The sequence below is a fragment of the Danio rerio genome, chromosome 14 (assembly GCF_049306965.1).
Source record: "Danio rerio strain Tuebingen ecotype United States chromosome 14, GRCz12tu, whole genome shotgun sequence".
Lineage (NCBI taxonomy): Eukaryota > Metazoa > Chordata > Actinopteri > Cypriniformes > Danionidae > Danio > Danio rerio.
The window spans coordinates 46085001-46100591 of NC_133189.1; the positions used below are offsets into that span (position 1 = coordinate 46085001).

Consider the following 15591-nt stretch of genomic DNA (forward strand, 5'->3'; position numbering starts at 1 on the left):
TTTTTACAGTGCATGCTTATTATAGTTAAACACTTCTCTAAATAGTTAATGTTAAAGCAGTAATAAAACAAACCAAGGGGTTTTCAAACTGGGGTCTGTGAAAATCTTCAGGGGGAAAAGCATAAAAAAGTTACAATAATGAATTATAAACACTTATAATAAGTATTGTTTTTGTTTAGCATTAAAGTAAATTACCTAACATTTATTAACTTAAATAAATAAACGCATAACAATAGTGAACAGTTTTTAAATGAAATTAACTAAAAACAGGATTTAAATAAATAAATAATTAAAATGTGATTAAAATAAACAAAAACAAGTTAGTGTGTTTGATCAAATTTTAAATAAATTATTAAATGCAGCATTTTAAATGTATATTTAGAAACATTCAATAATGCAACTAAATGCAATTTGGTTTTTATTATGTACTTTTTACATCAAACAAAGCAAGTTTGCTTGAAAGAAAATATTTTGTGCCTTCTGGTTGAACATCACTAGTAACTATATAGAAGACAAATAATCAAACTAACAAAATAATAGATTAATAAAATTAAAACTAGATAATACAAAAATGAAGTCAGCTTTAAGGAGTTTGTCTCAAACAAATTTCAGTGATTTTCTTTATTGACCCTCATTCTTCCAATGGTTCAGGCTGAAATTACTCCTATGCAGCATATAAAATAATAAAAATATTACAAGTGACTGCAAGAAACCAAGAACAACATCTAAATTATTGAGCTTCACTGTCAGAAGTAGTAGTTTAGCCAAATACACATTACACAACTATTCACATTAATAACTTATGCTAATAAAAGCAAAAAGTTCACCTTTATAACCTCAGGAAAGAGAAATGACAAATAACTTCCTTGTTATTTTAATGTCTCTTCACCGGAAGAGGGCGCTGTAAGCCAAAGACGTGTAAGTGCCACGCTGTGCGTGGGTAAATACGTCTCATGTCTACAAAAATGTATTAAATCTGTGAAGCAACATAATGTTCTTTTATTACTCTCTAGGTCGTTTTTTCCATGTGTTTTAAATAATTCATTGTAAGAGTCTACAAGATTAAGCATATTTTCTACTTGTTTTGTTTTGGCTATTAGCAGCAAAACCTTACACGGGGCTTATATTTGTCTCACAACAAACAAAAACATTTTATTATAACATTTTAACAGTACAAAAAATATACATGTCAGGCGGTAAGCATAAATCAAATACAACTATACAAAATGTACATATGTAATAATCAAATAAATACATTGTAGAGTTCACAAAGTTTTAAAGTGCGTTTATAGGGCTTTCTTATTTAAAGAGTCTCTGATACTACTAATAAATAAGCATAATTCAGTCATCAAAACCCTAAAATTCGGTTTCTTATTGGTAAATTTACATTTAGGAATGTAAAATATTGTTAGCAAAATAATTTTATTAAATAAAAACAGTTTTCCTCTTGTGTAGGGTACATAGAAATGCCAAAAAGTACATTTTCCCACAATAATGATAGAGGTTTAGAACACTGTTATTTGTTATTAATAAATTTTTGCACCTCACTCCATAAATTGACTGAGTATGCACAATGATAATCCAAAATAAGTGTACGCAGTCTCCTCATATTTATTACAAAAATACAATTTATATCAATCCCACTTTTACATTTTTGTAAAAAATGTTTTGCTGGATTAAAATCTGTGGAGAAGTTTATAAGATATTTCTTTAATTTGATTTCTAACATGGTATTTCTGTGGTAACAGCCACACTTTTTTTCCAGCAAATCAGTTGATCCTTTAATAAAGACATCCAATAAGATTGAATATAAGAATAACTGCGTCATACTGTAAGTTTAAAGTCAGAGAGATCTTTTCTAGTTATAATAATAAACGTGATGGTAGATGATAGTCGACAGTTGGTAAATTATTGATTTGGATATAAGATTTATTCAAGATAAAAGACCTGGTTTACTCTAAAATTGAAGCTTAACATTTACTAAAACTCGTTCGAAACTTGTATCTGTGTTATTTCGACTACAAAAGAAGATATTTTGAAAAATGTTTGGCCATTGACATCCATAGTAGGCTGTATATTTTTTATTACTATGATGGCTTTCAGTTTCCACATTCTTCAAAATATCTTCTTTTGCGGTAAAAATGACAAAGAAACTCATGTTTAAATCGCATTTACCACTTGCTTTGTTTTGGCTATTAGCAAAACCTCACACGTGGCTAACAATTACCTCACAACAAACACAGAGAATATGTTGTATGGAAAGTTAAAAGTTAGATATCTTTTCTAGTTACCGTGATAAGTGATTGGATGGTAAATTATTGATCTGGATACGAGATTTATTCAAGAAAAATACCTGCCGTACCCTAAAACTGAAGGTTACTAACATTTAGCCTAGTAACACTTGTTCAAGACAAAACTTGTATCTTGTTTTTTGACCACAAAATATGTTTTAAAGAATATATATATATATATATATATATATATATATATATATATATATATATATATATATATATATATATATATTCTTTAATTATCTATATATTAAATATATGGAGAATATATATATATATATATATATATATATATATATATATATATATATATATATATATATATGTATTGGAGAATATATATATATATATATATATATATATATATATATATATATATATATATATATATATATATATATATATATATATATATATATTGGAGAATATATATATATATATATTCTCCATTATCTCTATGGAGGTGCTTGCTCTGGATTTCCAGCATCTTTCAAAATATCTTCTATTGTGATGAAAATAACAAACAAACTCTCAGACATGTTTGAAGCACGTTTTCCACTCGCTTTGCTTTGACTATTAGCAAAACCTCACACTCGGCTTATATTTATCTCACAACAAAAGCAGAGTGCTGAGTCATATGGAAAGTTAAAAGTTAGAGAGATCTTTTCTAGTTGTTTTGATAGCAGTGATGGGATGATAGTCGACAGATGGTAAATAATTGATCTGGATATGAGATTTATTCAAGATAAAAGACTTGCTCTACTCTAAAATTTAAGTTTATAGCCTATTAGTATTTAGCCGACTAACACTCGTTCAAAACTTGTATCTTTGTTCTTTTGACAACAAAAGAAGATATTTTGAAGAATGTTGACATCCATAGTAAGCTATTTTTTATTACTCTATAAGTGATGGATCTCGGTTTCCAGCATTCTTCAAAATATCTTCTTTTGAGGTCAAAATAACAAAGAAACTCTCAGACATATTTGAAGCGCGTTTTCCACTCGCTTTGTTTCGGGTATTAGCGAAACCTCACATGTGGCTAACGTTTACCTCACATCAAACACCAAATACAACTGCGTCATATGGAAAGTTAAAAGTTAGATGTATATTTTCTAGTTATGATAGAAGGGATTGGATGGTAGTCAACAGCTGGTAAATAATTGGTCTGGTTATGAGATTTATTCAAGAAAAAAGACCTGCTCTACCCTAAAATTGAAGCTTATACTAACATTTAGCCTATAACACTTGTTCAAAACTTGTATCTTTCTTTTTTGACCGCAAAAGAATGTGTGTTGAAGAATGTTTGGCCAGTGACATCCATAGTAGGTTAAATATTTATTACTATGAAAGTGTTGGATCTTGGTTTCCAGCATTCTTCAAAATATTTTCTTTTGTGGTCAAAATAACAAAGAAACTCTCAGACATGTTTGTAGCACATTTTACAGTCACTTTGCTTTGGCCATTAGCAAAACTTCACACTCGGCTTATATTTTTCTCACAACAAAAGCAGACTTCAACAGAGTCATTTGGAAAGTAAACAGTTAGAGGGATCGTTTCTAGTTACTATGATAGAAGTGATGGAATGATAGATAAATTATTGATCTGCAATCTGGATATGAGATTTATTCAAGATAAAATACCTGGTTTACCCTAAAATTAAAGCTTACTACCAACATTTAGCCTAATAACACTCATTCAAAACTTGTATCTTTGTTCTTTTGACCACAAAAGAGGATATTTTGAAGAATGTTTAGCCATTGACACCCATAGTAGGCTATCTTTTTTTATTACTATGGAAGTGATGGCTCTCGGTCTCCAGCATGAGTAAATGTTTATTTTTAAATGAACTATCCCATTAAATATATATATATGCAACAGCCTGCTACACTTGCTTAGATACAAAAAACAGCATTCATATCTTCCTAAATTAGGTCTATTTGCAGTATTGTTCATATTTTGTGCATGTTATTTTAAAACAATGAATTATTTGATTGCATTTTTTTATTCTCAGACTATTGCATTCATTCCAAGCTGAGAATGAATAACACAAGCTACATTTCAGCCTCTGGAGATTAGATGACTGAAGTGTGTAACAGATGCTGAAGACTGAAGTGGTTGATCCTGGATCTGTGGTAGGTAAATGCTGTAAAAGTCTATGGATGAGTGCTCGTGATGTGTAAACACGGAGCATCAGAATGGTGAGCTAATGTCTGTTAGCACTGAGATCTGTACACTGCAGTCTGCTTCTGTCCCCAAACACCTCTCATTTGGGGGAATTGGAGCATGAGAGGGATGGATAACCAGATTTCATACTGCAGACAGTCAGCAAAGGGTAATATGTGCAGTATATGGCAGTGAACGTCTGCCCTTTTGGGTAAAGAAAATGAAATAAATTATACAAACAGTGCTCTGCATAAATGAGTACGCTTCTCATTGGTCTCTGTTTTAAATTAATATTTTCTACAGGATGTTTTTCAATAATATATTTGTGCATATATATTAGAGTAGTCAGTACCAAAGCCAAAACAGGAACTAATCTAACTTTAAAATGTAAAATCAAAATCCAAATATTAGTACAAAAATGAATATGCTGGGGAAAAATAATGTATTTTTTTATAAACAGAAAAATCAATAGAAACATACATGTTGACATTTTTAAATGTATTATTATTATAGTTATTATTAATATTATTATTATTATTAAATGTATGTCCTTTTGAGAAAATGATAAAATATATATTAATAGACAGTAATGAATATAAAAATTGTCCTTAATTTCTATATGTCACAATTTAAAGAGCACTTTTGATGAAAGTCATCTTTTGTAAGCTGTTTGCACAGAACTGTGTGCTGGTATAGTCTGTCCACAGTCATATTTGGGTGATATAAACACAATAAGCCTCCTTTTTAAAATTTCCTGACGTTAAAATCAGATCCAAATCCCTCCCATTTTGAGGCTGTCCACAACGTGATGTAGGAGTGCGGTTTCCCCGCCCACTGAATTGATTGACAGCCACGTATTAACATGTCTCTGTTGTAACGCATATAATCTTATCAACAAGACAGGATATGCGCAAAGCAACCAGGATTAAAAGATCTGTTCAGCTCTTTGTGATCATTAATCATCATCAAATGTGATCAAGAGTGAGTTTTACAAGTTTAAAACGTTTTTAAAACATGGATGTGGATGTTCGTAATGAATTATAGCGATTTTACCATCTATATGCGTGTCAGTACAATTATAAAAGAAGACACTTCAATCCCGGTTTGTGGATGTTAAATCAAGTTTATTTTGTACATTAACATAACAGATATCCAGACAGCAGTGGATATTAACGTCATATCCTGTCACATTTGCCGTTCAAAAACAGTTTAATGTGCGCGCTGTGTGTGCGTAAACTTTATTACGCCATTGTGGGTGACTCATCATTGCAGAAAGGCTTGAATTCACTCTACAACAAATACATCAAATAATCATTGGGAAAGTTCTTACTGTAGTATTTTTCACAAACGTTACATGAGATCTTCTTCCTTCATGTCTGTCACTGTGCAGTTTATCTGACACAGCCGGAGTTGAGGCACACTCGGACAAGCATGTGGGAAGAGTGGGAGGGGCCAGCATTAAAGGCACAGGCAACAAAAACAGCTACAGACATACTGTTCAAAGCAGAAAATCTAATAATCTGAAAGGTATAATAAATAATCGAATAGTGTGTTTTGAGCTGAAACTTTACAGGCACATTCTGGAGACACAAAAGACTCATCTTAAATACTGGAAAAGGGGTCAAATAGGTGCCATTTAAAACATTTTTAATGTAGATAAACTATTTATATATAAATATGTTAATCATGACGATAATAATAAAAAAAAATAATTTTTGAAAACATTTTAAAACTTTAGCATTGTACGATGATCGTAAGTGTTCATGATAACATGAAAGTGATAAACAAAGAAATAAATATACAAAAATTTTAGTTATATAAAATTTGTGCATGCATCTTATCCTACATATGTTCAAATATGTTTAATATAAAATATATTTAATATAAAATGATCTATGCATATATATTGTCATGGGTGACACGGTGGCTCAGTGGTTAGCTCCGTCGCCTCACAGCAAGAAGGTAGCCGGTCCAGGCTGGGTCAGTTGGCATTTCTGTGTGGAGTTTGCATGTTCTCTCCGTGTTGGTTTCCTCCGGGTTTTCTGGTTTCCCCCACAATCCAAAGACAAGCGGTATAGGTAAACTGAATAAGCTAAATTGTCAGTAGTATATGTGTGTGAATGAGTGTATGGATGTTTTCCAGTATTGGGTTGTAGCTGGAAGGGCATTCGCTCTGTCCACGGTTTATTCCGCTGTGACGAACCCTGATTAATAAAGGGACTAAACCGAAGGAAAATGAATGTATGAATATATTGTTATATATTCTTTAATATATGTTCCGGGGTCTGTTTTGTATTAATATCCATATATTGTGGCATATTAATGCATTATTCGGTATAATGTTTGTACCCCAACCTGATTTCACCTAGTAGGACGTGTTCCTGCATTAACATCTTAATTCTGGAACAGCATTGCAATCAGCCAATCAGAATTAAGGGATACGTTTACCATTTATGTTAAGTTTAGGCTCATGGATTGTTATCCAACTATTATTATGGTTGGTTTAGGTGTAGGAAATAGGTATGGATTACATTTTCCAGCAAAACTGATGTTCCAGAATCAACATGGATGGCAAAATCATGATCGTGCTCCTATACACTAAATAATTTCATTTAATCATTGTTCATATTTTGGAAACATTCTTTTCATGAGACTATAGGTATGTTTAAATGCATGCAGTCACACATTCATCTTTTAGTCCTTATAGATTGTCATATCACATGTTCTACAGTGCTCAAAATTATTGGTGTTTTTCAATGTGAGATTATTTAAACTAAATGCTTCCACAATTTCAAATTTTCATATATGTTCTTAAAAGATCAGAACAAACATACAACCATGCCTCTGTGCAGAAATCAATATTGTGCATTGTATGTGTATTTAATTATTTTGTTTGTATGAGGTCACACAACGTGAGCTCCTCTTTCACCCAGGAGCTAAATGAAGTTAACAGCCATTTACCCAACACTAATGGCTGTAAGATTTGGGCATGGCTGAGCGAGAGAGCCTTGAGTATAAACATGTTTGTGTGTGAAAATGTATGTGTACGCATAAGTGACTTAGATTGATAGCCACTTTGTAGAAACACCAGCCTTAAAGCCTCCATTTAGCTCTCTTTCTCGTTCTCGCTCTAATGGTTTTTTTGATTTCTCGCACATTCACTGACAGTCTGAAGTTTGGGCTTAGGTACAATCATTAAGAAAAAATGTAAAGAAAAAAATGCATGTTCTGCTCACCAACGCTTTGGCATAGTCTCTGATTTTTTTCTGATGTCGCCACATTGGAATAATTATAATACTATTTTACAGGATAAATGCAGGTTTCCATCAGTTACATTTTAGACTTTTTAATACCACACAGAATGAAATTTGAGACCTTTATAGTATATAGTAGTATACTTTATAGTATAGTAGAACCGTATAAAAAAACACACAACTAATTAATTACCATCCATATCACTATGTATTAGAGTAAAAAACAAAAACCTCAAATGAGTCTGTGAACTGACTTAAAAATATCAAATAATAATTAGGATGCAACAGAATTTCTGATATCCCAGTGAGCGACTTCAGCTTGTTTCATTCTAGGGACAATTAGACACAATAGACAAAATCATCTTTATGCTCGATTGCATTTTTAAGATCTTTGAGATGCAGATTAAATACCTTTTAAGAATAACCAAGCCATTATTTTTATACTTTAAGACTTTTTTAGGATATGTAGACACTCAAAGATTTCTGAAGAATTGTGACTGTCATATTGCTGCTGAAAATTCAGCTTTAAATCAGGGGAATAAATATCAACGGCAGTTACAATTACAATACAAAACTTAATTCAACAGGAAAGCAGTTATTTTAATTTGCTGTATTTTTTACATTTTGTATGTATTTTTATCATATAAATACAGCCTGGGTGAGTATACTTAAAAAAATTAAAACCATTAAAAATCTCACACAGGTTTTCTTTTTTTTCTGTTTTTTATTTTAACATCAGGTCCCTGCTATGCTTCTTCTCAAGAGTCCACTGCTTGGTCTTTTCTCATGAGATTTTATGTGTGACAGGGTGTGAGAGATTAATTTGCTCCTCTGATTGGGGTTTTCATGGTTAATTAAGTTCATTGAAAGTTAATTAAGAAAACAATGCTTTTCTAGCAGTATTGATCCTTTGAAGTGAGTGCTGAATCTGCAGTAAACTGCAATGAGCTCTGTTCTGAACCTGACACACTAAGCTCTCGGCTGGGATAAAGGAAATATAAAGTGATTTTATGGAGAGCGGTGCTGGAGTCACACTTTTAGTGGACAGTGGGCTTGATTTGATAGTCAGGTTCTGCAACACAATAAAGCAAGCTGAATTTTATAGATGAAAAAAAAAGATATTAATATCACTATCAAAAATCTTAATTATCGTACTGCCATGATCAATATTTGGCTGGAAAAATAGTCTGTCAGGGATACAAATACAGTACAGTATGTTTAATGGATTATACTGTTGCTTTACAGCATGTCAGTTGTTCAGCAGATGTAACTTTATAGAAAGATCTCTGAACGTTCATGAAGTGCATTTCCAATTACAAGATGTTGGACATTTTCATGTATACTGTCATTTTTAATCTGCACAGTGCAATTTTCATGTGGTAAATTTAATATGTTGTCTAACCTGATCTTGGCCTATTACAACTTTTTAGCAGTGTGTGTTTATATATATATATATATATATATATATATATATATATATATATATATATATATATATATATATATATATATATATATATATATATATAAATATATTTATTTTTTCCCCTATTTTTTCTTTTTATTAAAGATTTTTTTACATTACAGATGAGGTAATAAATACAAAAAAATGATATTTTACAAATTTAAAAATTAAATAATACATAACAAATGAATAAAATGTACTGCCATCATAATTACTTTTCAAGGCATACATTTGTACATCAAGTTACATTGTGTTACATTGTACTTACCAGATTACATTGGTGATAGGTTGAGTAACCTCTAAATATACAGATCCAAATATGTTGTAATACTTTTCCACCTCTTCAGAAAAATATCAGTCTTCATTTGTAGACATGCAGCCTTTTTTCCATTAGATAGACCTCTTTAAGTCTCTGAATAAAAATATATCTAATCATTGTTTTGACCGTCAAAGACATTTTAGTGTCTGTTAAAATGACATTGTAATAATTGATTTCCTACATAAAAAGCATATATAAAAGCATATAACTGCTGTCAAAATATGTGTGGAATAATGTTCTGTCATTATTCAGCATGTAACAGAATAACCTATATGTGTGTGTGTGTGTCTATATATATTTTATACTATACTTATTCTGACATGTACATGTAATAAAATGCACGGTCCCACTTTATATTGTGGCCTTAACTAATATGTACTTACACAAGAATTAATAGTTTGTTACAATGTACTTATTGCGCAAATACATGTATTTACTGTGTACTTATGCTTGATTAAATACATGTATGTAATTACATCTGTAATTAACTTTTGTAATTGCATTTTTAAATACACTGTTGATCATCCCTTACACCTTAACCCACCCTTAAACCTACCCATGCCACCAAACCTGTCCATAACCCAACCTCTATCCCAACTCAAAAGCACCACAAGTGTTCTCAAATACAGTACATTATAAACACAGTAAGTACATTGTATTTATTTTGTGATGTCAGTACATAGTAGTTAAGGACACTTAATATAAAGGGGGACCAAACGCACATATCAGTAATCAATCAGGCAAGATTTAATTAGACTTTAAGTGTTGACAAATGGAAAATAGTGGTTTTAAATATGTGCAAAATATAAAGTGTAAAACTCACATATAATTAGTATTTTAATGTCATAAAATACTGAATAATATATTAGTGGGCAATTTTCTGTTAATCATTGTAAAAATTTATGATAATAGTCATTATAGCTCAGAAAATTGAAGGTAGGACACATTTAGCTGTATGAAAACTTGCTTAAAGTTTCACCTCTTTAGCTTTAATAATGTTGCTTGAAAACCTGTCTTGTTGACCCACATTGCGGCAGTATGGGGCTGCAGACACATAGCAAAAATATGATGATACCAGCAAGACTGGAGGACAGAACGTACTAATTAAAGGGAATTTTGAACTAGCAAAATAATAAACCATTGTAACCATTCTTAATCCTCCAGTGCTTCCGATAATTGGCCAAAATGTTCAACCAACTCGTAAAAATTTGCATTTGATAAACTGTTTTATTTGATCCATGATGCATAACACACAACCAGCAAACTCTCCTCCCTCGTGACGCACACCTAGACCCAATTGCCCATGCAAAATTCAGTGTTAACAGTGCAGTTGAGTCAGTTATTACCATTATCACTTCATTTTCTACTACTTAAAGCTGTATTAAAATCGATGACACATGGAAAAAACAAACGTGAATCTAAATATCCTTCAATGATATTCTCAAGTGACTGTGAACTGTATTTAAGACTCGTTTTGGCATAATCTGATGTCTTGAATTGCGCTCGCGGATGTCAAGTCTCCGGCGCGCGCCACAGAAGCGCACAGTCTGGCGAGAGCGCGCGAATCGGTTCGCGTGCAGAAGAGAAAATCCCAAACATTTTTAATCATCACGCTGCTGATTGTGGCTGATTATCCGTGAAAGGGAAACCATCATCTCTTCAGGCGTAAAGCACGCTCGTACTTCTGCAACCAGAGCGCATATTGAGCCCGGATCCTTCAGTGTCGCGCGCGCAAATGTGTTAATTTTAAACGCGGGGACTGCCGTGAAGTGTGCGCGGAAAATGGATCAGTAAAAGCGCGATTTTTTTTGCCTGTCAGTTTGTGTAAGTGTGGACGGAAGGGTTTGATGGCAGCTCAGATGGCTTCAGGACTTTGGTTTGTCGCGCTCACCATGGCGAGTAAGTAACAACGAGCTATTTTTTTTCCATTGGTGTGTGTTACTGACTGTGATAAAAGCACGTTATTATTAAATTACGCGTGTATACCAGTACGATGAGGTCCTACCTAATCATTTGGTCTCACTTTACAATGTTTCATTAGTGCTAGTTAATGTATTTATTAGCATGAACTAATAATTAACAATGCTTATAGTTCAACACTTACTGATGCAATAGTACAATCAAAATTCCTGCATTTTAGCAAGTTAATGCACTTTGAGTTTACATGAACTAACAGTGAACAGCTTTATGTACATTAATGTTAACAAAAATGAATGAACACTATAATAGATGTATTTGTCATTGGTTGTTTATGTTAGTATTACCTAATATTAACTAAAACAGTCTTATTGTAAAGTGTTAACCAATTTTGTTACAGAAAAAGTTAGTGAAAGCTTGTAGTTTTATTCCTAGTTGTAAATGTCTTTAAAAATGTCCAAATTGCTTAGATAAAAGTGAATAAGATGAAAGATGATTGCATATAACTAGTCATAATTGGGAACATATAATTTAATGCTCAAACTGAATAGTCTTTACATACAGAATAATACATTTATTATATATTAAACTAGTAACACTTTATTTGCCTTTTATTTATTTGTCTGTTGCATACTGTTAATAAATCCTGGTTGCCCTTAATTTTTAAGCTGCATCAGATTAACCTTATGAGTCTATTGAACTTATATTTTGCTAAACTGACTTAAAACAGCTTGTATAACTTAGAAAATTAAGTTAGAACATGATTGACTTAGTTTAATAAGTTACAATGAACTAAAAACATATGCTGTCTTGACTTATTTATCATATATTCTTTTACAGTATACAATAACAAAAGAAAATGATGCACAATTGCATGCAATAGCAATAGTTCTAACTTTAAGAGCATGTTGTTCATTCAAATTACTCAATAATTACATTTATAATGACACTAAGACCATAAAAAAAGTTGTAACTGCTGTGTATGAGCTTGATAAAATGTTTTAAAATACACCTTCAATTTTGATATTCAATTCATTTCACCTTTATTTCTTTAGAGCTTTTACAATGTAGATTGTGTCGAAACAGCTTCACATAGAATATGTGGTAAATATGAAGTATTATGACTAACCTTTTTAGTTATACATGCAATAATTTAATAGCTCTGTTTACACGACTATTCACATAAAATCAGGACTGCACTTTTTATAGTATTTATATTAAATGCTATGACAGCTCTTTGGAAAATGCATTAGTAAGTCTCTTTACATCCTTGACTAGTGGGATTAAAGGGGTTAAGTTGGGTCAGTCATCATTGCACGTTGTGTGTGTGCTTCATAGTTCAGTTCATCATTGCTCACACAGCAGGGTTTTATGAGTGCATCATGTTTCATCCAGTATGAATGATGAAGTCTTGACACCCAATCTCTTAAAATCATTGATCAGTCTCACTCTAAACGTGAAGCAACTATTAGATGATTTACAATAGTCATGGTTTACCTTTTGTAAAGGAATAGTTCAATAGTTCACCCAAAACTGAAAGTTCTGCCATCATTTTGCTATTTTCTGCTCAACACGAAAGAAGTTATTTTGAAATTTTTTGGAAACTTATAACCATTGACTTCCATATTAGAAAAAAAACAAACACTATGGAAGTCAATGGTAACAGTTTTCTAACATTTTTCAAAATAACTTCTATTGTGTTCAACAGAAAAAGGAAACCGATAAAGATGGTAAAGGACCACTTGAGCGAGAGTAAATGGTGATACATTTTCATTTTTGGGTTAACTGTCCCTTTAAGGTTGCATAATCCAGTGTGGAAAAAGCAGTATTGGAGTGTCTTTTTTAGGGAATGCATACTAGGGATAGCGTGTGTGTGTGTGTGTGTTTTGGTTCTTGAGGCATGCTCTGTCATAACTTTGATTAGATCTTTTGCTCAGTGAGTCAGAGTTGCAGATAGGGTTTCTTAAAAACATTCTTAAACACAAACACAAACACACACATGGAAATCAAAAAAGGACTACAGAGACACTTTTATAGTCTTCTGTAGCAAAAAGGTCTCTGGTTCGGATCCTGACTGGGCTAGTTGACATTTCTGTGTGCATGTTCTCCATGTGTTGGCGTGGGTTTCCTCCAGGTGCTCCAGTTTCCCTCACAGTCCAAAGACATGTGGAACAGGTTAACTGAATAAACTAAATTGGCCTTAGTGTATGTGTGTTAATGAGTGTGTATGGATGTGTCCCCGTACTGGGTTGCAGCTGGAAGGGCATCTGCTGTGTAAAACATGCTGGAATAAGTTGGCAGTTAATTCTGCTTCAGCGACCCCACATTAATAAAGGGACTTAACCAAAGAAAAATGAACAAAGGTAGCAACTTGCATTTTTGTAAATATCTCCTTTTGTGTTCAACTGAAGAAATTAACTCATAGTTTTTAAACAAGTGAAGTATGAGTAAATGATAGCAGAACTTTCATTTTTTTTGCCTGAACTAACCCTTTACACTTTCATGTATTAATCAAAATATGAAAAACATACTGTGAGTTGCACAAATATGTTACAGTTGGCTGTTTTTTAAGGGAATGTTTTTAAGGCAGCGTCTGAAGTTACTTTGTTGTATGCCTTAACAAATGATAAGCTAAGGCCTTGTATGAGCTATGGATAAAGACTGGGCTCCATCTCTGTATGTTGTGATTGCCATTAGCAATATTGATTCGTGTATCAGAGCTTCCGTTAATGATTTTTATTGCTGAAGTATTTCCACTTGTTAAGCAGTGAGTCAGTTGCACGTATAATCAAGGTCATCATATTAAAGGCATAGTTCACCCAGAAATGTAAATGAGCTCACTATTAACTCACTCAAGTGCTTCTGAACTTTTATGAGTTTCTTCTGCTGAACACAAATAAGATATTGTGAATAATGCTGGTAACAAAGCTGTCGATAGCCCCTTTCACACAGTGATACCGGTAAATATCTGGAAAATTTCCGGAACGACTTTACCGGTATATTGAAAAAAGCGCTGTTCACACAGGCGAGGACGTTACGGAAATTTTCCGGAAAAGAGCATTCACACATCCATTCCAAAATACCGGTAAATTCTGACATCATTCACCACAAATGAGCTTTAAACGGCTGCGCTTGTATTTGTAAACATTTGACTAAATTAAAAACTCTGTGGATGATCAATATTGTGAACAACTTTCGCAGGATCACTTTCGCATGTCGAGATGTTCATAATATGTGCGTGTGCAGGCGCTCACAGGCTGTTTCACAGGCACACGCAAAGTTTGAAGGTAAACAAACAGCGGCTTATCATAAGCATCTCATCGATGATTATTTGCACAGTTGACATTAAGAAGAACATATAAACGTGATCTGACTAACTTCTAGCAGCTAAATGTGTCTGGAAAAATATTCAAAGGCTTTTATTCTCACAAACTGCGCGGATGTAAATGCGTCTGACTGTTGTGATTGGCTAAAGCAGACGTCTCACGTCAGCACGTTCTAGACGTGCACGCGCTTATTACGGCAATCTTCCTTCTGCATTCACACAGCGCAGCATTCCGGCAAATTGCCGGTAATAGTCCCTTTCACACATACAGACCTTTCCGGAAAATTGCCGGCAATTTTCCGGAAAGGTTGTATGTGTGAACAGGTCCAATGGCTGCTTTCACCTCCAACATTCTTCAGAGTATCTTCTTGTGTGTTTAACAGAAGAAACTCAAACAGGTTTAGAGTGGAGAATGAGTAAAATATTGTGTAAATAATGACAGAATGACAATGTTTGGGTGAACAATGCCTTTGATCAGAGACTGTTCAGAAGTTGGGTTTTAAGTTATTTGCTTGAATTAAAGTTGCTCTTATTTAAGCAGACAAACAATTAAACAATACATTTTAAATATTGTGAATTGTTTCGTATAATTTCTGTATTTAAATCTTTATTTACATTTGTTCTTATAATGAAAAGCTAAATGCTTAGCTTTATTACTCTTAAGTAGTGTAACGCCGGGGAGTAACACCACAACCGAAGGTAAGATCCACATGCAGGTTTATTCGTAGTCAGGCAAGCGATGGTCAACACAGGTGCAAACAGGTCTATACAGGCAGTCCAGAATCACAGTCGAATACAGGCTAGAGGTCAGAAAGGCAGGCGGCAGGCAAAGACAAAGAGGCTAACAAGGCTAA

General features: G+C 32.8%; 1 protein-coding gene across 7 annotated transcripts in view; it reads left to right on the forward strand.

The window, feature by feature from the left end:
- The window catches only part of chrnb5b (cholinergic receptor, nicotinic, beta 5b), a 39562-nt gene that overhangs the window by 1523 nt on the left and 22448 nt on the right, over nt 1-15591 (forward strand). For 3 of the 7 annotated variants that reach the window (XM_073922194.1, XM_073922195.1, XM_073922196.1), the window contains exon 2: nt 4306-4430. In XM_073922194.1, the coding sequence (XP_073778295.1) occupies nt 4391-4430 (40 nt within the window). In that variant the 5' untranslated portion in view covers nt 4306-4390. Of the gene's footprint in view, nt 1-4305; nt 4431-10794; nt 11395-15591 lie in introns of those variants that run through there. The other 4 variants (XM_073922197.1, XM_073922198.1, XM_073922199.1 and 1 more) reach the window with 2 other exon arrangements.